The 21040-nt window shown below is 57.2% G+C and overlaps 1 protein-coding gene across 6 annotated transcripts in view; it reads right to left on the bottom strand.

Annotated features, from left to right (window-relative positions):
* Positions 1-21040, bottom strand: part of PPFIA4 (PTPRF interacting protein alpha 4) — a 49003-nt gene that overhangs the window by 18575 nt on the left and 9388 nt on the right. For 2 of the 6 annotated variants that reach the window (XM_059413134.1, XM_059413135.1), the window contains exons 2-19: positions 17780-18399; positions 14459-14560; positions 13938-14102; positions 13563-13637; positions 13244-13333; positions 12479-12670; positions 12027-12173; positions 11639-11773; positions 9425-9566; positions 9119-9267; positions 8758-8820; positions 7998-8089; positions 5837-5945; positions 4071-4279; positions 2343-2583; positions 1873-1908; positions 1524-1657; positions 1056-1222 (exon numbers count right to left, since the gene is read on the bottom strand). In XM_059413134.1, the coding sequence (XP_059269117.1) occupies positions 1056-1222; positions 1524-1657; positions 1873-1908; positions 2343-2583; positions 4071-4279; positions 5837-5945; positions 7998-8089; positions 8758-8820; positions 9119-9267; positions 9425-9566; positions 11639-11773; positions 12027-12173; positions 12479-12670; positions 13244-13333; positions 13563-13637; positions 13938-14102; positions 14459-14560; positions 17780-18013 (2482 nt within the window). In that variant the 5' untranslated portion in view covers positions 18014-18399. The remainder of the gene's footprint in view (positions 1-1055; positions 1223-1523; positions 1658-1872; positions 1909-2342; positions 2584-4070; positions 4280-5836; positions 5946-7997; positions 8090-8757; positions 8821-9118; positions 9268-9424; positions 9567-11638; positions 11774-12026; positions 12174-12478; positions 12671-13243; positions 13334-13562; positions 13638-13937; positions 14103-14458; positions 14561-17779; positions 18400-21040) is intronic. The other 4 variants (XM_059413137.1, XM_059413138.1, XM_059413136.1 and 1 more) reach the window with 3 other exon arrangements.

Here is a 21040-nt window from a genome sequence, read left to right as displayed (position 1 = left end):
CCCCTGCTGCCTCCCGGAGAACTTCTCCAGGCCCTTCTGAGCCAGCCCACCGAGGGTCCACAGCCACTTCCTCCTTTCTCCCAGCCTCTGTCTCCCCCACTCTGAAGAGCCGCAATCGCATACAGAGCTTCCACTCCCAGAACCTGCCTCCCCCAGACCCCCAGACCACTCACACACAATTCTTCTTGGCTTGGCTTCTTCCCACTTAGCCTCCCAACCTGAGCCCAGCAGTTGCCTAGTAGAGGAAGCCACTGCAGGCATCCCTACCACTCCAAGGCTGAGTTCTGCATTCCAGAAGCGCCTGAAGCACACTGCTATCCTAACACTGTTCTGGAATCATCTCTTTCCCTTTTCCCTTTCTATGAGACACTGAGCTCCTGGAGAGAATGGCCAACACTAAGCCTTGTATACAGTAGGTACTAAATAAATGTCTGTTGAACAAATGACTGAATAGATGAGGGAAAGAGGAGGAAGGACTGGAAGAAAGGAAAGGAAAGCAGGAACAGGGGAAGGCGGAGGAGGACAGCTGACATTTACTGTGTACACACCAGGTGCCAAGCACGCAACAGAACTTTCTATTAGAACATTTCTATTTCTATTAGAACTTTCTATAGAACTTTCTATTAGAACTTTCTATTAGGTGGTAATGCCACTGCTGCCAAGGATTTATGCGCATGTAGTATCTATGAAGCCATCAAGAGGCATTACGACCTGTTGCATCCTGGAGGGCAGATGCACTAGAAATAAGTTCTAATCAAGAACCGAGTCCTCCCAAAGGTCCTGAGCACAGGACGTCAGAAAACCTCCGAACTACAAGAAACCTCAGAGGTCCAACCTCTCACCCCGGGCAGGAATCCCTTCCACAGCATTCCAAGAGCCACCGTGACACAGCTCTCGCCCACAGCACCTGCCTCTCCTCCCTGGAGTCGAGACCTGCGTGACTGCAGCTTCCACACACGGGCCCCCAAGAGGCCAGCGCAGGAGGCCAGACCCCAGGACTCCCTCCTGCTCTGGCCCCTCCACTTGCACCCATTCGCTAGGACGTGGACAGACACCCTGGCCCGTGGCTCCATCCCGGCTCAGCTGGATCAGCCGGCCCTTCTCCTTCTTCCCGAACAGGCGGCCGATGGACGACTTGATGCCCTTGCGCTTGGCGCCCTTGTGCAGGGAGTCCTGGCTGCTGTTGCTGCTGCTTGGGTTGCTGCCCTGATCCTCCAAAGCACTACAGGAAGACAGCCAGGAGGGGGCGCAATGAAAAGAGACAGGCTTTCGTTACACCAGGAAGCCTGGAAGTGAGACCTCAGGGAGAACTTACAGGCAAGTGTCAGAGGTTGGGGGGGCGGGGGGTGACTAGAGCAGGTGACCAAAGGAGACACGGGAATGTCCTTCCCCGATGGTGTTTCAAACAGAAGTGAGATGTTCAGACACCTGGATACGGGAGACTCTGTCCCTCCAGAGGCAGGGGGAGAGATGAGATGACCTTGGGGTAGAGGGACTCGAGGTGTGGGACCTGTGCCACTTACCTTTTGCCTTCTTCCTGGCTCAGGGCGGGATGGCCAAGCTTCTCTAGCCGCAGCGTCCTGGGTGAGGAAGGAGGAGAAGTCTCACATTTTATGGTGGCTTTATCCTCTCGGTTCTCTTCCCGAGACACTGGCGACTGAACAGACAGTGAAGCCGTCAGGGGATAGAGGGAGAGATGTGGGGCCTGCCTACCCAGCCCAGACGAGGCAGAGGAGCTTGGAGAAGTGCAGTGGGAAGACTGGGGGCCTCTCTGAGCCCAGACTCAGACTCAAGGGCCCAGGGGAAAGAAGCCAAAGGGAAGGGCCTGGGAGAATTCACCCGTTAGTACCTGGGTCATCGGGCAGCACTCACCAGCAGCTTCCTCCTATGCTTTCTTAAGTCACTGGGCTGGAAAAGAAAGTACAGGGTAAGCTCAGAATCACCCTCCAGATGCCCGAAAATCAACCCCAAAGGAGCCCAGCGGCCTTAGGAGGAGAAGGTAGGATTCAGTGGCCTAGAGAGAACACCACAGCTGAAAAAAGCCAGCCTGGAAAACTAAGTCAGGGCTCCCTCTGTAAGAGAGGGAGAGGTACGGGCAGGAGCTGAGGTTCTCGCTCTCTGCTTCTCCACAGGGTTGAGGAAGACATGACAGGCCCCAGCCAATCCCAGGAGGACATGTTGGTGACCGGACATGCTGGGGTCCGTGCCCAACCTGGGAAGAGGACACCAGGCCCAGCCGAGAGGACTGAGCCCTACCAAAGCTTCTCGGCAACCCTCAGCCAGCCCCCAGAGCAGAGCCCAGAGCCGACTGGGCTGTTCATCAACTGCCTCCAGACTCTCACCAGGGTCATGACCCCCATGCGGTCCAGGTCCTGGGCAGCACTGCGGGAGGTAAGCTTCGGCGTGGAGCGGCCGCTGAGCGGAGGGGATGCGCTGGCCAGGGACAGGGCAGTCAGAGAGGTGGGGATGGAGCCGCGCTTACGCAGCTGAGTCAGGTTGAGGGCCTCCATGCTGCCGCTGGTCACTCGAGTCTCGATTTCCTCAGCACGCAGCTCCGCAGACTCCTTCTCTTCCTGGATCATCCTGGGACCAGACCCAACCAGACACTGTGTTGGTCCCCCCACATCCTCTGCAAGCCCAGCAGGAGGGGCAGATGCAGGTACCGCATCCCCCACCCTGGGACCCCAGGCAGCAGGCAACGTCAGGGGAACCCACACTGTTTCTGGCAGGCCTAGCGGACACTGCTCGATCTTCCCCCCCAATAGCTCGGAAACATTTCTCTGTCTCAATAGATGACTTCACGTAACAGAATGTGAAGGAAGGCATTTAGTCAGTGGGAATCAAACCATTCCGGAAGGCAGAATTCTTGACCTATCACTGACTAGGCGGGCCACCCGGAGTCAGACGCTCTGGCCTCAGTTTCCCCCTAGACCCAATGTCAGGAGGGGCCCAAGCCAACAGGTCCCAAACCTGGGTCCTTTAACTGATGCTGACCCCTGATGGAGTTTTCCCTCTTCCAAGAAAAGTGAGAAAACCCATGATCATTCTGTATGTGTGGACGGGGAGGGGGTGATCACAGAGGCACATGTCTTTGTTCCTTCACACATGTGCACACGCATACATGCATTGATGTGACAATGCTAACTGTCCGTTAGGAGCCAGACTCGTCTTTATTCTGAGAGTATGTCTTTCCAGTGTGAGGGATGTGAAAATGTCCTTTCTTTTGCAGAATGGTTGTGATAGGAGACAGTAGTTACCTTTCATGTTTTCCTTTCCAGAATAAAAGCTGGCGGCCCTATGTTAATATCCTTCTTTCCAGTGTGTGTGTGTGTGTGTGTGTGTGTGTGTGTGTGTGTGTGTGTGAAAGAGAGAGAGAGAGAAAGATGTCTTCTTTTTAACTGGTCTGTGAAATCCCAAAGTGTGGAAACTGTGGAACCAGATGTCCCCTACAGCCCTCTAGGCTGAGGCACACTGGCTCAGATTTTTCCTTGCCGCTGGGCATAAACATTCATAAACCTCCTATAAAGGCAGGGTCAAGTACATGTCTTGATCCCATGCCCTGCCCCCGGTTTCTGTTTGACACCTCATTAGGGATGGGAGGAATATTACAATACATTGAGTGTAGACCTGAGTTTAAATCCCGGCCCTGCCACTTACTGTATGGCTTCGGGCAAATCACTTAACCCCTCTGGTTGCTGGTCCCTTCTCGGGACAATGGAAATAACACTGCCTCCCTCAGAGACTGTGTTAAGACTGCCAGGGGCATCTACAATGTTCTCCCCCTGATCTGGCCTCAGTCAGTGGGAGCTCCAGTCTCAAAAGCAGGTGCTGCGGGAACGCAGTCTCCCCAGCCCCGGGATGGGAGATGAAGCCCGAGAAGTCAGGCTGAGCTCTCACCCCTCTTGGTCCGGCATGGGGCCTGATGCCCCGCACCGAGTCCCTAGACTAGGCACTCAGAGGTGCAGTTAGAAGAGGCAAGCAGATACACAGAGAAGTTGTCCTGCGGTGCCCCAAGCTAAAGGGACCTCTGTCCTTCAAGGCGCCCACAGGCCCTCTGCCCCAGCCCGAACCTGATCTCCTCATTGATGGCATCAAGTTGCTCCTGCAACATCATGGCCAGGGTCTGGGCGTCCGAGTGGCCGCTGGGGGAGACAACATCCACGGAGCCCACCAGACCCCCTGGCTCATCCTCGTCCACATCAGAGATCTCGGGGTCACTGTCAAAGGCAGGGGCGGCGGTGGGGGCCAGTCCCCCAGGCAGTGGAGAGGGCTCCCAGTCCTTAGCAAAGGAGGGGGGAGAGTAGTGATAAGACACACCAGGCAGCTGAGGAGTCGGCCCCTCCCCACCTATCCCAGCAGCAAAGGCTCCTCCCAGGGACTCGTTAGAACTTAGAAGCGCAAAATGTCAAGCCCCACCCCAGGCTACACACAAAGTGAGTACCTGCACTTTAACTAGTTTCCCAGGTGATTTATTTGCCACTAGAGTCTAAGAAATACTACCCCCCGTTCAAGGAGCCAGGTAGCAGAATGGTTAGGAACAGATTCCAGAGAGAGCCTGTCTTGCTTTGGAATCTGATTATTAGCTGTGCAACAGTGGTAGAGTTGTTTAACGTTTCTGTGCCTCAGTTTGTTCATCTGTAAAATGGGGATGGTAACAGTACCTACCAATGAGGTAGGTAATCGTGAGAACAGAGTAAGGACTTTAGCACAGTGTCTGAACAAAGTTAGCACTATGAAGGCTACCCCTTTCTACGAATACAAACTCTCTAAGAGTAATTAGATCCAGGGGACAAGAGAAGCCAAGCAGTCCTGTCTGACCGGCATCTCCCAGGGTTTCAGCACGTCTCAGGACGTACCCAGCCCTGAGAGGCGGTGGTCTCAGAAGTCACGCTACAAACATCTTCGGTGGACAAAGGCCCAGAAGAGGAAAGAGCACAGAAGGAGGCTGAGCGAGCCAGAAGAGCGGGGGGCAGGAACAGAGAGGTATACTAACCCCACCCTCTAGGACCCAGACCCACAAGTTTCCCTTAAGGCTCTTTTCTAGGCACCTGCTGTGTTCTTGTCAACAGAGAGAGGAAAGGGTGAAGGGAGAAAGAGACGCCTTCAGATTGTGACCTCATCAGAGTAGGGGTTACCTAAGGGCAAAGAGGAGTCCTCCCCCATCAGACTAGGAGCTCCCTCCTCTACCTGTATCTTGTAGTGCCTTAGAGCAAGCCGAGGCCCTGGGCCCAGGGCACAGTGTGCTTAACCATTCTGGGGTTAAGAGGGAATCCCGTTTCCCCAGATAAAAGATGAGGTCAGTCCTCTGCTATCCTTTCTTTCCTGCTCCCCCCACCCTCAACCCCCATCCCCCAGGCAGCAGGCTCAGCAAGAATGCAAAGCTGCTTCTCAGAAAACGTCAGGTGCCATCCCCAGGGCCACTTAAACCTGCCATCCCTCCCTCATCTCCCCCATAAACCACAGCTCGTGTTCCAGAAAGCCGGCCAATTCCACCTCACCCCTGCGTCTCCCTCCCTGACCACCAGAAGCACACGCTCGCACCCCAGGCACACGTGCACACGCTTCAGTAGGGCCTCAGGGACCGGCTGGCCGCCCGCCAGCCCCGACCACTTGCCCACCAGGAGGCCAAGGCGAAGGGGCACAGCTGTCGCAGCTAACAATGGCCCCAAGCCCCAGGGCTGCAGCTGTTGTCCACATGGGGCGTGGGGGTGGGCCGGGAGGGGGAGGATTTGCACCACACGCCAGCCGTCTGTGAAACTGGAGCCAGGCACGCAGCCGAACTGACCCCAAACTCCCCCAGGGGAGAGCCCTCCACACTCACCCATCCACCCCTCACCTTGGCAGACTCGTCCCGCAGGGCTGAGTAGCGGCGGTGCAGGCCTGAGGGCACGTGCGTGGCTGTGCTCAGGGTGAACCGCACATCCCCTGCGCTGCCCATGTGCGACCTTGAGTGGTTCAGGGGGAGAAAAGACCGGCCCTGAGGACTGGAAGCCCCAGCTCACACCCACTAGGGCCCAAAGAGTTAAGGGATCTCTGGCTTGGTGATGAGAAGTCTTAGCTGGCAGAGAGCTACTGTAAATGGTTTAAGGGTGGCTGTATCAACAAGAGATTCAATTTATTCTCTGGTGACCCAGGTATCAGAATGATCCAGGCGAGAACATTCTAGGGGAGAGGCTTTCCATTTAACCGAAGAAGCACCTTCAGATGGTAAGATTTGGTTTATGATGCAACTGGTGACTTTTAAAGAGCTGAGCTCCCCATCAAAGAGGCATGCAAGCAACAGCTCTTGGGCCATCTGACAAGAATGGATTTTGCAAGGAAGGTCTCTAAAGGTCCTTTTAATCCCAAGGGATTCGTCCTCTCCCAGCAACTTCCCTTGGGTTTCCCCATAATCTAGACTGAGTTCCTGGCTGAAATTCACCCCAGGCAGACTCCCTATCCCCAGGAAGCTTGGGTGGGGGGAGGGGGGCTCCGACACTCTTATCAGAGACATGGACTAGAAAAACCACTTTCATGCCCCCTGGGTTTATTCCAACCCTAGGATTTTAGAATCCCAGTAATGAGGCTCTGGAAGGTGTGGATGCCTTCCCTAGTGACACTCCTCCCCTATGATGCCTTCCGAAGCCTTCCCGGTTTGAGGGGGCTCAGGGCAGAGGGACAGGGCAAGCCTTTAATGGATAAGGTAGTTGCAGGGAAAGGGGAGTTTCTGCTTATCCCCCCTTCTCTCTAACTCAGTCCCAATTCCGTGATAGGTCCAATCTTCCTATGGTCAATGCCAAGAATTCTCAACCATTAAGGAAAGCAATCAGAGGCAAATAGCTCAGTGTACTCAGAGTCATGAGACGTATTCATTGAGGGCTGGGGCGGGGGGGGGGGGGCTCTCTTCGGAGAAACCTACGGGAAGGAAGAAGTCAGAGAAATTCCAAATACTATTCCCTCTCTCTGTTTCCTGCCTGTCTCCATATGTCCTAAACAAAAATTCCTGATGAACTTGAAGGCGGTACTTGTGTGTCTACCACCCCAGACACCCACAGGCTTCCCCTTCTTCAGGTTTAACATTCCTTTCCCTAATGCAAGCCCAACCCCTCCCCACATAGATGGGCATGTACACCTTTCCTGTCACCTCTCCTCAGGGAAACTGATCCCTATTGCCCCAACACAGCAATAGCATAACTGAAGGAAACCTCAGAGACTCCCTTCTGTGAGATACTGGTTTGGAGAGAAAACAGCCCGGACCCACAGACCTTGAGGGGCATCGCCTACTAGTGTCCTCAGTCTTTACCCTGCCTCTCCAGGCAGAGAAGTGGAGGCAGGACTAAGGTCTGAGTTCAATGCCAATTAGCTCACAGAATGTGGAGAAAAATCCAGAAGTTCCCTAAAACATGGACCTAATTCAAGCATTAGGTGAACAGCGCCACTCTCCATCTCTTACAATGTTTTCCAGGACAAGGGAGGTCACAACCATGACGTGGCATCTCAACTTCCAACCATAAGGAAGTTCTGGAGCCTCCTCACGTCAGTCCCTCGTGCTGCCTTGCTGCTCCCTGCCTGCTGTCTGAACCTAGGTGGTCCTGAACTCTGAAGCAACAATCCTCCAGAGCTCTAAAGATGGTGTCTCCAAGGAAATAGAATGAACCAGACACTCTCCATGAGAAAGTCCTGTGGGACATCAGTGAGCAGCAGGTAATTCAGCACACCCCTCTCCAGGGCATGTCCTCTGTCAAGGAATCAGGAAGCACAGCCTGTGTCCCACGGCACTGGGGAAGGAGCATCCTGTCTTTACTTGCCTCTCAGCATCCCTCAGAGGACGGGTGCTCCTTCTATGCGGCCCAAGTGAGCTAGGTGATTTTGACCAAGTTCTGGGAGCCTCAGTGTCCCACCATGGATAGGAGGAGGACCCTGAGGTCCTGGGCGCTCTTTTGGTGGGAGGAAGTCTCCTTCCTCAGGGTCCATCCAGGACCCCATCCCAGCACGCCCAGCCTCCCGCGCTCCAGTACCTGGAGTGGACGCCATCCACAAACGGCCCCCCTCGACCCTTCAGCTGGTCCACCTCTTGGCGCAGCTTCTCAATCTCTTCAGACAGGCGGCCCTGTGCCAGGCAGACCCGGGGTGGGGGTGGGACCAGGGAGGGACGGAGAGGGGAGAGAGGGACAAAGAGGACAGCAGAGTTGGGGAGAAGCAGAAGAATGTACTGCAAGTCCAAAGCCAGGGGCCCCCGGCCAGGCCCACAGATGACACCAAGAGAAGAGGTCCAACTGGAAAGTGAGCAGAAGGGTCGGCAGCGGGCAGGCAGAGGGGCAGGGCCAGGAGAGGGTCTGTCTTGGTAAGGATTCTACTAGAATAGGTCTGATGAGCCCTCACCACTACATAAATGCATGGCGGTGGAGGCTCGGCAGCCGAGGGGCGCGGGGTGCCCGCCCAGACCTCACAGACGTAGCTGAGCCAGGGCCAGTGACCAGTCCTCCCAGAATCACTGGACTCCTGCCTCACCTGGTTTGAGGCCCCATCAGATCTTTCCCTGGGCCCTGCCTCTGCTGCCCCCGCTATGCCCTAAGCTTATGGCCTCCGTTTCTTCTTTACATGTGGGTGGTGACGCATCCACCGTGAAGGGCTCTAGCGAGGATCAGCGCAATCCCGTCTGTACACAGACTAGCGTGGTGCTGGGTGGCAGAGCAGCTGCAGGAAACACAGGCGTGTTCCTTCCTCACCGCAAGCCCGGCCCTCCCAGGCTGGCGGGGCGGCCCAGCAGCTGGGTACCTTGTGATGGTGCTGCTCCTCGATCTGCCGCTGGGAGCTCTCCAGCTCCTGGATCAGCGTGTTCTGGAGGAGAACAGCTGGGAGCTAGCGACCCCGCCCTGGCTCCTCCACCCGATCTGGCTGGCGCCTTCCCCTCCCTAATCAGCCCCCATCTCCAGGCCAGACCCCCCCCTCCTCGCCCCTCCTGCTCCTCCCTTCCCCAACCTCCCCGACGTCTGTCCACCGAGGTAGACGTCCCAGACGCGCCCCGCCCCTGACTAACCTCTTGCAGCCCAACTCCTCCCCTCGGCTCCACCCACACCCTCGCCACGCCACGCCCCGGCTTGGAAGCCCCGCCCACCAGGCCCGGGACCCACCACACCTTCTCCTCCAGGGCCGCCATTCGCTCCTTGAGGTGCAGCTGCAGGCGCTCGTTGGACTCGCTGAGCAGCCGGTCCACGGTGTCTGACAACCGCTTGTTGTGGTCCTCGTTCATCTTTTCCCGCTGGCGCACCTGCAGAACCAGCACACCTGGTCCCAGGTCACCCCAGGGCCACCCATTCCGGCCTGGTTCCAGCCCATTCACCTGTCCCGTACTCATCCTCCAGAGCCCCCCTCTCCAGCTTCCCAGGACCACCGCCCGCGGCCCCTCCCAGCTCCCACTCCTCAGGCCTGTCCACACGCCAACCTGGGAGGCTGCCCTGGGGACAAGGAGAGGGCCTGCGAGCCCAGCCCGGTGCCCTCACCCTCGCCAGCTCCTGGTTCTTCTCCTCCAGTTGCCCCTCCAGCTGCCGCAGATGCTCCTCAATGCTGCCGTGCCTTTCTTCAGCCTGGAGGTGGGCATGGGTCAGTGCATCTCCAGATCCCCTGACCTACTGCTCAGGCCCCACAGCCCACAAACCCTGTGCCAGCCGGCTCTTCGGGGCTCAGGGCCTCAATACCAACAAAGCCCAACCCTCCGCCTCCCCCCGTTGGAGCAGAACTCCACCATCAGTACCCTTCTTCCCAAGCCCTCTCTACTCCCTGCCAGGTGATCTCCACCCACTGCTTCCTGCTCCTGGGCCTGCCTTAAAACAGCCCGGAGCTGGCAGCCCAATGGACTCCCCACTTCCAGAAAAAACTCCACTTGAAAGTATGAGCTGCCATAGGGGCGCCTGGGTGGCTCAGTGGGTTGAGCCTCTGCCTTTGGCTCAGGTCATGATCTCAGGGTCCTGGGATCAAGTCCCGCATCGGGCTCTCTGCTCAGCAGGGAGCCTGCTTCCCTCTCTCTCTCTCTGCCTGCCTCTCCATCTACTTGTGATTTCTCTCTTTAAATTAAATCTTTAAAAAAAAAAACAAAGAAAGTATGAGCTGCCATAAATCTCCTCCACGCCTCCAGGCAGATGGACCTGCACTTTAACATGAATGCAAGCCAGACTGCCTGGGTTCAAATCCCGGCTCCCTCTCTTCCCAGAGGTGTGATTTGGGCAAGTTACTGGACCTCTATGTGCCTGAGTTTCCTCCACTGCAAAATATGGGTAATCATAGCATCTCTGCCCATCGGATCACCATGAAGACTACATGAGATGATCCATGGCAAACACCTAGGACGCCATAAACACTCAGCAAATGCTGGCCATGGTTATAACCCGCCCAGGCAGAGGGGGTCCCCTTCCATTCCTGTGTCTCCAGAGGCGGAGATCCCATGTCTCCGCTGATAAGGTATTTCAGACTAGCACAGACCTTAGTCAGGAAACCCCTCCTTAAAGCCCCTACTATGACTCATTTGACCATATGAAGCCCTGCAGCCCATCCTGTCCGGTCTGGGAAGCTGGGAACGGGGCCAGCCCAGCATCACGTGGTGTCCTCCACCACACATCAGCCCAGCACCGCCTCCCTGGGCACAAGAAAGACCTCACACACCGCCAAGTGCAATGCTATCATCACTGAGATGATGACATGATCAAAGACATAATGATACAAATGCCTGATTAGGGAGGGAGGGACTTTTCTCAGGTTACGGAGCCGGTCGGTGGCAGAAGCAGACTTGGTCCTGGGTTGACCAACCAGCACCCAGGCTGGAGGCTCTGGCCACGGAGCCCCCAGCTGTCACACTGGCACAGCGGCCAGCCTCTATCCTCCAGAGGCTTTGGAGCCTGCTGCTTACTCAGTGCTGACTTCCTTCTCTCCAAAGCTGGTGGGAGGGTCGCTATGGGGAGCCCACGTGAGGCCCCCCCATCAGCATCCAATGGGGTGCAAACACTCAAAAAGTCTCCTGATTAGCCCACTGCACATCTAGGTCCCTGCATTTACCTAGCTCTGCCAGATCCCACGATGACTTCAGCCTGCCTACCTCTTAGAAATGATTCCTCCATAAAGTTAACTATCCATCAGGTACAAATCTATTCCCCTTTATGAATCCTCCACCTGCAGCCCTCAAGCAACCAGAGCTAGTTTCTAGATCCAGAATGCTTCCGTTTGACAAAGAAAGGTATGACCCCCCCCCTACCCCCCCACCTCCCCCCCCCCAACCTGCTCTGACCCAATCTCCTCCCGGATTTCATCTTTCCAGGGACCAAGCAGTCCTGATTATTCCAGTCCAGCCCCCAACGATAGCTAGTAGTGACACAATAGTGTCAACAATCATCAAAACACGTTGCATCGGCAACAGTTTCATCTACTTCTCCGTGGACTTCTGCAGCCCTTGTCCAGGGACCGTCACTTCCTTGAGGGGTGATGAGGGCAGGGACGACTCTTCCAGCAGACAGACACAGACGGTGTGTTCCTGGAGGCAGGCGGTGACGGGCCATTTCCTGGCTCCCAGCCCTGGGTGCCTCCCACTCTCTCTGCACACCACATCAGAGCTCCATAAAGCTCCGGAAGCCGAAACAGAGGCAGAGCCCTGCGCCCTGGGCCCACTTGCCTTGGTGAGAGCTGCGATCCTCTGGGCCAGTTCGGCCTCCACCTCGGGCAGCGTCTCAGCCTTGCGCATGGTCTGCTGCAGCCTCTGCTCTGCGGCCTCCAGCAGCTCCTGCAGGTGCCGGGCCTTCTCTTCACACTGGCGGGGATGGCTGGGAGTCAAGAGGGAGCCCCAAAGCCTTCCCCCTACCCCGTCCCTGCCCCGGGCCCTGCCCCAGGAGAGAGCAGGTGACAGGCCAGAGAAGCCAAGGATAACCGGGTTCTTGGCTGCCCACAAGGAGACCTGCAGGACCCCCAGGCTCCGGGGCCCCCGGGGTAGAGGTTCCAGCATCATCACCAGGACCTCCACGGTCAAGTACAATGGCCGCCCCCGCACCAGTGGGAGGAGTTACCTGGCGGTGCAGGGACTCCTTATTGGCCAGCTCATTCTCCAGTTTGTCATTGAGGTCATGGATGGACGTGGCCTCGCGCTGCGCAGCCAGGTAGCGCTTCTCGAGTGTTGTGATTCTCTCCTCCATGTCTTCCTTCTGGGCCAGAGCCTGGGGCAGGAGAGGAGGGCATGGGAGGGAAAGGCATCAGCTTCTCTCTGCCCCAATCCTGCCTGCACCTCCTCACCAAAGCCTGACTGCCTATATCCTCCCCATGCCCCCCTGCCAGTTTCTGACCTTGACCCAGCCTTCCTGCTATGCCTCCACACAGTGGACCCCACCCAGTGTTCCCTCTTAAACTCCCCAGCCCCAGCCTGGCCTCCCTCCACACCTAGGGCATTCTAGCAGCTGCCCTCCAGAGTGCTGAATGCCTGCACACTGCAACCAGGTGGGGGCAGGTGGGGGCCCGAGCTCACCTCCCGGAGGTCCCGCTGATGCTTGCTGCTCAGCTCCTCCGACTTGATGAGGTCCCGGCGGGCAGTGCCCAGATCCTCCTCAAGTTCAGCCACTGTTGCCGTCAGGGTGACCAGTCGCTCCCGAGCCTGGTTCAGCTCAAAGTTCTGCTTCTCCAGGAGCTCCTGCAGCTCCTCTACCTGGCCCGTGTCATCCTCCGGGGACAGTGAGCCGTGAGTCAGTCGTCGGGCCCAGGGTAGCCCACCCCCTTGGCCCACCCCAGGGACGGCACTCCCAGAGCAGATCCCAGCTCTGCCTCCAATGACCGTGCACACCTCTAGCAGCACCGGCCTTCCTCGGGGCCCCAGGAACTCGCGCCAGACAGAGACCAAACAAAACACCCTTGTTCTCCTGTGTCTCTTTTGAAAAACCGTAGTGTCTAGTTTTACCTGCTGTCTCAGAATCTTGTCACCCGGGAAGGGGCATGATTAGGGGAACAAAAGCTCGGGGAGAGAGAAGGGATCGGATCTGACACTGACACACACAGTGCCTTAAGGATTCCAGCACACAACAGAGTAGGCGCCTAGCTGCATGTGGGGGACACACATACAAAATCTATCGATTTCTTTACGGGTGGGGTAGGGGGAAGAAGGAAAGAGACCTGGGAATATTGGAGAAAGCCCCGAATTTCACTCAAGCGTTTGTTCTCCTGAACAAACGCAGGGTGGGGCCCTCACATCCCGTCTGGGGACAGCCCTGCCCCTGCCACGCAGTTCCCCATGACCCACCTTCCACAGGCGCTTCGGTCCCCTCTCCACGGTCCCCTCCTCTTCCGCCACTCCATCGCGAACCCCGGCCCCCTGCTGCAGGGCAGACACCTGTATGGAGGGCACAGCCCCCAGGGTGGTGAGTCAAAGAGAAGAGAACTTCCGGTGTATTCCAGACCCTTCTGAGTCCCCTGCCTCCTCCCAGCCTTGCATTGGCTAAGGGTCTCCAGCCATGACCGTGGGAAGAAATCCAGTGCAGGAGTGAGTGGGGCAGAGCAGTGAACCCGCCTCAGCTACCGGGAGCTGCAGCCTACAGGTGGAGGGCGGGTGGGCGGCTCACCTGCTGGTGGGCCCCTGCCAGCTGCTCTTCCAAGGTGGTCACTCGCTCCAGGGCTGCTCGGAGCCGCTCCCGCACCTGCCCGGGGTAAGGGGAGATGGAGGAAGACACAGGGACCCCACGGGACTCCGGCTGCAGGAGCCTGGCCTTGGTCTACCAGCACTGGGGCACGAGGCAGAGAGAGGGGCCTGCCAAGAGGCCCATCTCCGAGAGGGAACGGAACACTGGACCCGGGAATAAGGCTGGTGGGAGGAGGGGCTGGGGCGAAGCTCGAGGGCAGTTTTCCCTCAACATGGGGTGCAGAAACCGCAGAGGAGGGACGCGCATTGGCGAGGCCAGGTGGTGGGGTGGGCCACGCGGCAGGCCTAGGCCGGCTACCTTCTCATCCAGGGCCTTGTGGTGCTCAAACAGCGACTTGAGGGCCTTCAGCACCTCCACCTCACTGGACACCCCTGAAGGAGACTGGGCCTGGCGCTTCACCACAGTCATCCGCAGCGACCGCTCGTGGCGGGACACCAGGCACTCCAGGTGTTCCAGGAGCAACTGGTAGGGCATAGGGCAGGGCAAGAGGGAAGGCTGTGAGCAGTGCCCCGGGAGCTAGAAGCAGGACCCCCGTGACCACTGAGAAGACATGAGTAGGGCCGTGCACCCCCTTATTAAAATGTTGAAATGCTTCAGGTTGGTGAACAGCTGCTGCCCCAAGCCAGCTGCTCCAGCCTCTGTCCCAAGACCCAGACGTTCCCAGGGCCACCCTCATCTATGGGGGAGAAACCTAGGATCGACCCCAGAACATAAGACAGGAAGAGGTCAGCATGGGGCCGGGGATGTGCCTGGCCCTGGCCACGCCCTTGGTCGGAGGTTCACCCCACAACACACACACACCTGGTCACCCCACTTACCCTCGTGTTATTCCGCTCTGCTTTCAGCTCTGATATCTCTTCCTCCCTTTCTAGAAGCTGCTCCCGACACATGCTCAGCTCCCGAGTTAAGGTGGCAAATTCCTGAAAACCCCCAAGACCCCTGAGTGCTCGGGGATTTGCCCCCTAACCAGTGCCCTGCATGCCCACATCGGTGGTGGGACCTTCTCACCCACCCCTTACTTCTGGCACCTGCCCCCAGAAAAGTCCCCATCCATCCAAACCACAGTTAGCATCCGTGCCCCCAGAGGGGTCCCCATCTCTGGGTCCTCCATCCACTCCAAGTACACATTAGGGTATGAGGGGACAGAGGTGGAAAAAAGAGTGAGAAAGTCAAGGAATCTGGTCTGAGGCCCCTTCCCCCTCCAGCCAACAACATAACCCCATTATATCCTGCCCCCTAGTTTGTATTTCTGCTCAATGACTTTATCCTTTAGAAACAGATGGAGGGGAGTCTCACCTCTGGGTTGGCAAGGCAAGGTCCCGACAAAGACTGGTGGATATTAGATAAGGAAGAGAGGGGGCTTTGAAGCCAGTGCCCCAGGGAGCTCCCTCCCACGCCCCCGCTGCCAGGGCTTTCCAAGAAACGGGTGGCCGTGAAATAAAGGGACTAAAATAAGGACCCACGTATGTGGGAGCAGGAGAGCCTGCAGACCTGCCTGGTCAGCCATGCGGCTCTAGTCCACATCCCAGGGACCCCCACTTTCTTAGTCCAGGGCTGCAACCTGGTGCCTGATGCCAGTTCACTCGCTCTGACCTTACCAAGTATCCATGCTCAAAGTGTCCCTTTGAGGAGGCCTGTCCCCACACTGTCAGGCCCAGACACACAGAGACACCTTTCCAGCCCACGCTTCTCAGTGAGGACAAGCACACAAGGGTGAGAGGCTAGCCCCGCAGTTCCAGGTCTATTGTGCCCTACTTATTCAAGCAGACATCATCTCATTCCAGAAAAGTTTTCCAAAAGGTGGCCCGAACTGTGGAGGGTCTGGGAGGGACTGAACAGCGGCTGCAGCCCTCTCCTAACTGAAGCCTCCTTCCGTCCACCAAGGACTTGTGATTGAAGGAAGAATTCCAAAGCAATCCCCTCTTATCACTCCAGCTTAGGCAACAGGGTCAAGGGCTGTGGGAAGTGGCCAAGGGACCCAGGGATGCCAGAGCCTGAGAAGCCTCAGATCTCTCCAACCTTGTTCCTTGATTATTGCCTTTCTGTCAAGGCCATGGCCAAAGGTGGCCAAATATCTCACCAGCCAGGCATGGCCCCAGTGGTGCTCCCCTCCTTTACACACACACACACCATGCACATGCACACTCAAACACATTCACTCTCACGCCCACTCACACGCATTTCACACTCACACTCACACACATCATGCACACATGCACACGTACATATACCCAGAGACGGAACTCAGCACATCTCTAGCCCCACGCCATTGCGCCACCACCGAAGGACCCGTGCTCTCCTCCCCGCCCTTCCCTGGGCTCCCCACCCGGACGGACATCTGCCTCCTCCCCAACTCTAGCCCATTGGACACACTGCTGCCAGGACAGTCTCCCAAAGCAAGGCATTGTCCACAACACAGAATATAAGCCCTGAGTATCCTGTTTTTCAAGCTTCTCTTTCATGGGCTCCTTTCATACATCATACATCACACATCAGCCCGGGTCACCTGCCATGTCCAATCACCAGCAAACTGTCTTGATTCCATACCTTTGCTCAATGGGCTACGTCCCCCTGGAAAGCCCAACTCTCTGTCACCAGGTGATGAAATCACATCTATCTTTCAAAGTCCATCTCAAAGGATACGGGTCCTGGGGACCTTTCCAGACTCCGCAGAGGAAGGCTGTCTCCCTGCCCTGAACGCTGTCTGGAATAGGGCTCAACAGCACCAGCTTAGGAACCCATCGTTCAAGCACAACTACCGTGAACATCTACCATGTACCAGGTCCTGTGATGCTCCCTGGGGACACAGTGACAAGAAAGATATAAGCCCTGCCTGCCTACAGCTCCCAGCATAGGGCTAGACTCAAATCCCAGCTCTGCCCCATTAGCTGTGTGATCTTGGACAAGTCACCTAGCGTCTCTGAAGCTCCACCTCTATCTGTAAGATAGAAGCACAAGCTTCCTCCCCTGTTGCTACGAGGATCAAATGAGCCAATGTATGTAAAGCGCTTACCACGGGTCTGCCAAAGGCAGCAACTTTTAACACTGATGCAGTTTAAACGACCGTTGGGGCCACTCTTCTCTTCCCCTACCTACCTGGTCTTCCAGTCGCTCGGCTTTCTATCTATCTCCTTTCTAGTCTGTTGGCCCCAGGGGCAGGGCCTGGCTCCTTCAATCTATGGCTTGTTCAGGGCCTCCTGAACCTTGTCCTCCTGCAGGACTCCATATCCCTCTCCATCAAGCACCACCAGACTCTGCCCCCACCAGTTCTGAGCACTGGGCAGGAGAGTCCTGTGGTCCACCTGGGTTCACCCTGATTCTTCTCCCCACACGCGGGGAAACGGTGGACGTATGGCTCCTCACAGCTGCCTCCCCGGTCCAGGCAGCAATACACACACACACGCACACACACAAACACACACGCATGCACGCACGCACACACAGGCTGGGCAACTGGCTAATCTCCTCAAGCATCACCTTCCATCACTTGTGAAATAGAAATGATGGCGGTAACAGTAGCAACTTCATAGCTGCGAGCATTGAGCGAGGCCAACTGCACACGGAGTGCTTAGTACCCAGAAAACACAGAAATGGTGACTTCATTGCTAGCAATGGTGGTATTGTTGATTAAGGAGCCTAAGAGAGGTGTCAAGATACCTGGCTTCTAAATCCAGCTCTGCCTAGATTTTCTACGTCGTGCCTCTTGTTCTTTCCATCTGTGTGATAAGAGGTGGACTAGATGATCCTAAGACTTCTCCATTTCCACCCTCCGTTTCCCCACCCACCACCTCCGAGAATAGGGCACTGACGAGGCACAGGCAAGGCAGAAGCGTCTTTCCAGTCTAGGGTGCCACCTGCTGGCTGCATGGGCTCACTGCAGTGGGCAGCTATGGTTGGGTTTTCTTCCAGCATCAAATTCCATCCATTTCTCTGGGTGAAACCAATCCCAGGCCGAGGAGCTTGGAAGTGGGAAAGGACTTATGCAGGCAGATGAAGGGAAGTTAAAAAATCTGTGAATTCCATTTGTTGATATGCAAATGGTGCAGATAAACTGAGGGCCCAGAGCTCACCGGGTGCTGGGCTCTGCCAGGCTAGGGGAGAGCTGGGGATTGAGGGAGGTGCGGACCACCTGGCCTTACCTGGGGGAGGGCGGAGTTAAGGTGGCGCTGGAGCTGGTCCCGTTCATGCAGGGCATCCTGGAGCCGGCTCTGCGTGGCCGCCAAGGTCTCCTGACTCTCCCGAAGGGACTCCAGCAACTTCTCCCGCTCGTCCAGCATGTTGACCATCAGCTGCTCAAAGTTGGCGTCAGCATCGGCGCCGTGGGGGGGCCCCAGAGGGTCCCCCTCATTGATTGTGGGCATCACCTCACACATGGTGGGGGTGGGCAGGGCCTTCTCAGCGGCAGGGGATGGGACGGAGTTCACAGGGTTGACACCCAGGGCATGGGTCTCTGAGCAGGCGGCACCAGGCAAGTGGACGGGTGGGCAGGCGCTTCTCCCATGGCATCAGTTGCTCTTGCTCTGGAAGAGGCCTGGTGCCCGGGGCACCCCTGTGGACTGGAGCCAGAGGGTCAGGCTTAACCTCTCAGGGCTGGGGCTGGGTGCCCTAGGTCCCCAGACAAGCAGGCAGCAGCCGAGTGTGGCCATGACAGGCAGACAGAGCAGGGCTGGAAGAGGGCCCTCCGCTTAGGCTGAGCGCTGGAGCCTGGCCGAGTCCCAGCTGGGTCTAGCGACACCCATCGTTACTGGAAGGCAGTGGTCTGTGGAAGAAGAGGCTGCCGTGAGGACCAGCTGAGTAGAGAAGGGCATCCAGGGGTGGGGGTGGGGGCACAGGACACAGGACCTGGACCAGAAGGTGGGGGAGGAGAGCGAGGTGTTGGCGCAAGCCCCTTCTCCAGGCTTACTCACTCAGATGGCGCCTTGCTCACTTCTCCCAAGGAATGCACATGCCCGCTGCCTGCTGTAGCCTCTGCCTCTAGCTCTCCCCACCCCCAGCTGTCAGAAGTGCAGCCGCAGTGGAGTGGTTCCCCACCCACGTGGCTCACTGGCCAAATATAGAAATGATTCAGTCAGTGGCAAGGGAGCAGGCTGCCCAGAGTCCTCCTGAGACCCGGGGGTGGGAAAGAAGAGTGGGCGGATAGGGTCTCTGCCTCCACCATAGCCTTCTCCCCTGCACTTAGGCCAAGGTAAGCACAGAAGGGGTTAAAGAGCTCTTCATGGGCAGGGGTCCACTAGGGTCACAGGAAACAGGGGCAGGGCAGCTCCTACCCAGACCACTGACATAGTCTGGTTCCTCAAAAAGGCACAGGCTGGGCACAGGGGTGGCAGACAGCCCTGACCGGCTCCAGGCCCATCATTTGGAAAAGAGGCTCTGGTTCAAGTCATCCCCACTCCTGAAACCAGGCAGACAGCAGGCTGCCACTCTGAATTTGTGGCCCATCACCTCCGCGTTGGAGCAAGACCTGAATGAGGTGAAGGGACCCAGGGTCATGCGGGGGGTATGGGGTGTTGCTTTCCTGATGTGTACGGGCCCTGGCTCGTGGCTAGACATCTTCTCCTTCCGTGTAATTGTCTATGGCCATCACCAGCCAGGGCGGTTAGTGTGTGCACAGCCTGGCTCCAGGAACCCCTGGAACCTGGCACAGGGAAGCCCAGTGGTCAGAGCAAAGGAAGGTGTGCTGGGGAAGGCGGCTGCAGCTGGGGATTTCTCTGCCCAGCATGGGCTTCCAATACCCCTGCCCGCTGCTGGAAGGCTACCACTTTAGTCGGTTTTCAGAGGAAGCTGTCTCAGAGCTCCTGCTGCATGAGAAACAAGATGGGAGCAGCCAGCACAGCCCTAGGCCCAGAGGAGACACTCCATATACAGTGCTTTCCTCCCTTCCCTCCCCTCCCCATTTGGGAGACATGGGGACAGCGTCTTGCCTACCCCTTAGGTGGCCAGCATGGGCGACAGGCGGATTGGGACGGTCAGGGAAGAGATAGGAGGTGTCAGGACCCAACATGAGAAGTCAGACCCTGGGCAGCACCCAGCCTATGGCAGGGCTGAGCCCAGCAGGGCAACCATAGAAGGGCCATGCCCCTTCCACGTAAACCTGACTGTCATCTCCCTCGCCACCCCACCCCCCACCAAGTACTCGGGATCTAGGTAGAAATGGAAGAGCAAGAGGGAGGCTGGGGGGGCGCCTGGGTGGCTCAGAGGGTTAAGGCCTCTGCCTTCAGCTCAGGTCATGATCTCAGGGTCCTGAGATCGAGCCCCGCATCGGGCTCTCTGCTCAGCAGGGAGCCTGCTTCCCTTCCTCTCTCTCTGCCTGCCTCTCTGCCTACTTGTGATCTCTGTCTGTCAAATAAATAAATAAAAATCTTTAAAAAAAAAAAAAAAAAAAAAAGAGGGAGGCTGGGGAGCCTCAAGCTAGAGCACAAGCTTGAGAACTCCTGAGCTCATCACCACAGCCCTTCCCAAGGGGCCCAGGCTTTCAGGCTGGCCCAAGGGTGTGCCCACACACGCACATAGGCAGACACAGAAACCTGGGGACCTGGGACCTAAACATGTGGCCACACACCTGCTCTCGACACAAACTGGACACAGACACTAACCCAGGGGATCCTTTCCCTGAGCTGGACAGCCACTGTGGAGGGCAGTGTCCCAGCAAATCACAGAGGTGAAAAGTAGCCCCGTGCTCTGCACCACCCCCCACCTCAATGTCCCCGCCCCCCAGAGCAGCAGGGGGTGGACAGGACCCGGCTGCCAGCCCAGTCTTGCCAGGACTGACAACTCACTGATGCTGATAACAGCCATTCCTCCAGTTCTCCCATCCACCCTGAATGCTCTGAGCTCTGAGGCTGACAGCCACGATGCCGCCCCCCACCCCCAGACCTCTCCAAGCTCACAAGCGGCCCGGCCGTCATTCCCTCCCACGCCCTCACCCCACCCCAAGAAAAAAATGAGAGAGCACGAGGGAAGGCTAGGCTGAGGAATGGGCTCCTGGGGGCAGAATCTGCCCTTTGGAGAAGAGCCATGGTGTGCTCAGGAGCTCAGGGGCCCAGGAGCCACCTCAGCCCAACAGATCCCGAGCATCCTGCAGGGTAGTGGAGAGGAGGGAGCCCAGAGTTGGGACTCTGGACAGCGAGGCTGTGGTTCTGCCACAGATCAGCAGGATGACCTTGGGCTTGCCACCGCCTACTGAGAGTTCTGCTGTCAGATGGAACCCACGACCCTTGTTTGGCCCACTCTCCAGCGGGGAGATCACAGATAAACAGAAAGCGGCGCAGGATTGCAGGGGTGTGTGAAGGACCATCAGTGGTGTGCAAAGGCAGGCCTGTGGAAGGGGTTTGGAAGTTCTCAGGAAGGGAGAACAGACCTCAGGCCGCCCGCTGTGATGTGCTAGCTATTTGGTCCAACTT

Source organism: Mustela nigripes, chromosome 10 (genome assembly GCF_022355385.1).
Source record: "Mustela nigripes isolate SB6536 chromosome 10, MUSNIG.SB6536, whole genome shotgun sequence".
Taxonomy (NCBI): Eukaryota; Metazoa; Chordata; class Mammalia; order Carnivora; family Mustelidae; genus Mustela; species Mustela nigripes.
This window is presented reverse-complemented; position numbering and strand designations above follow the sequence as displayed.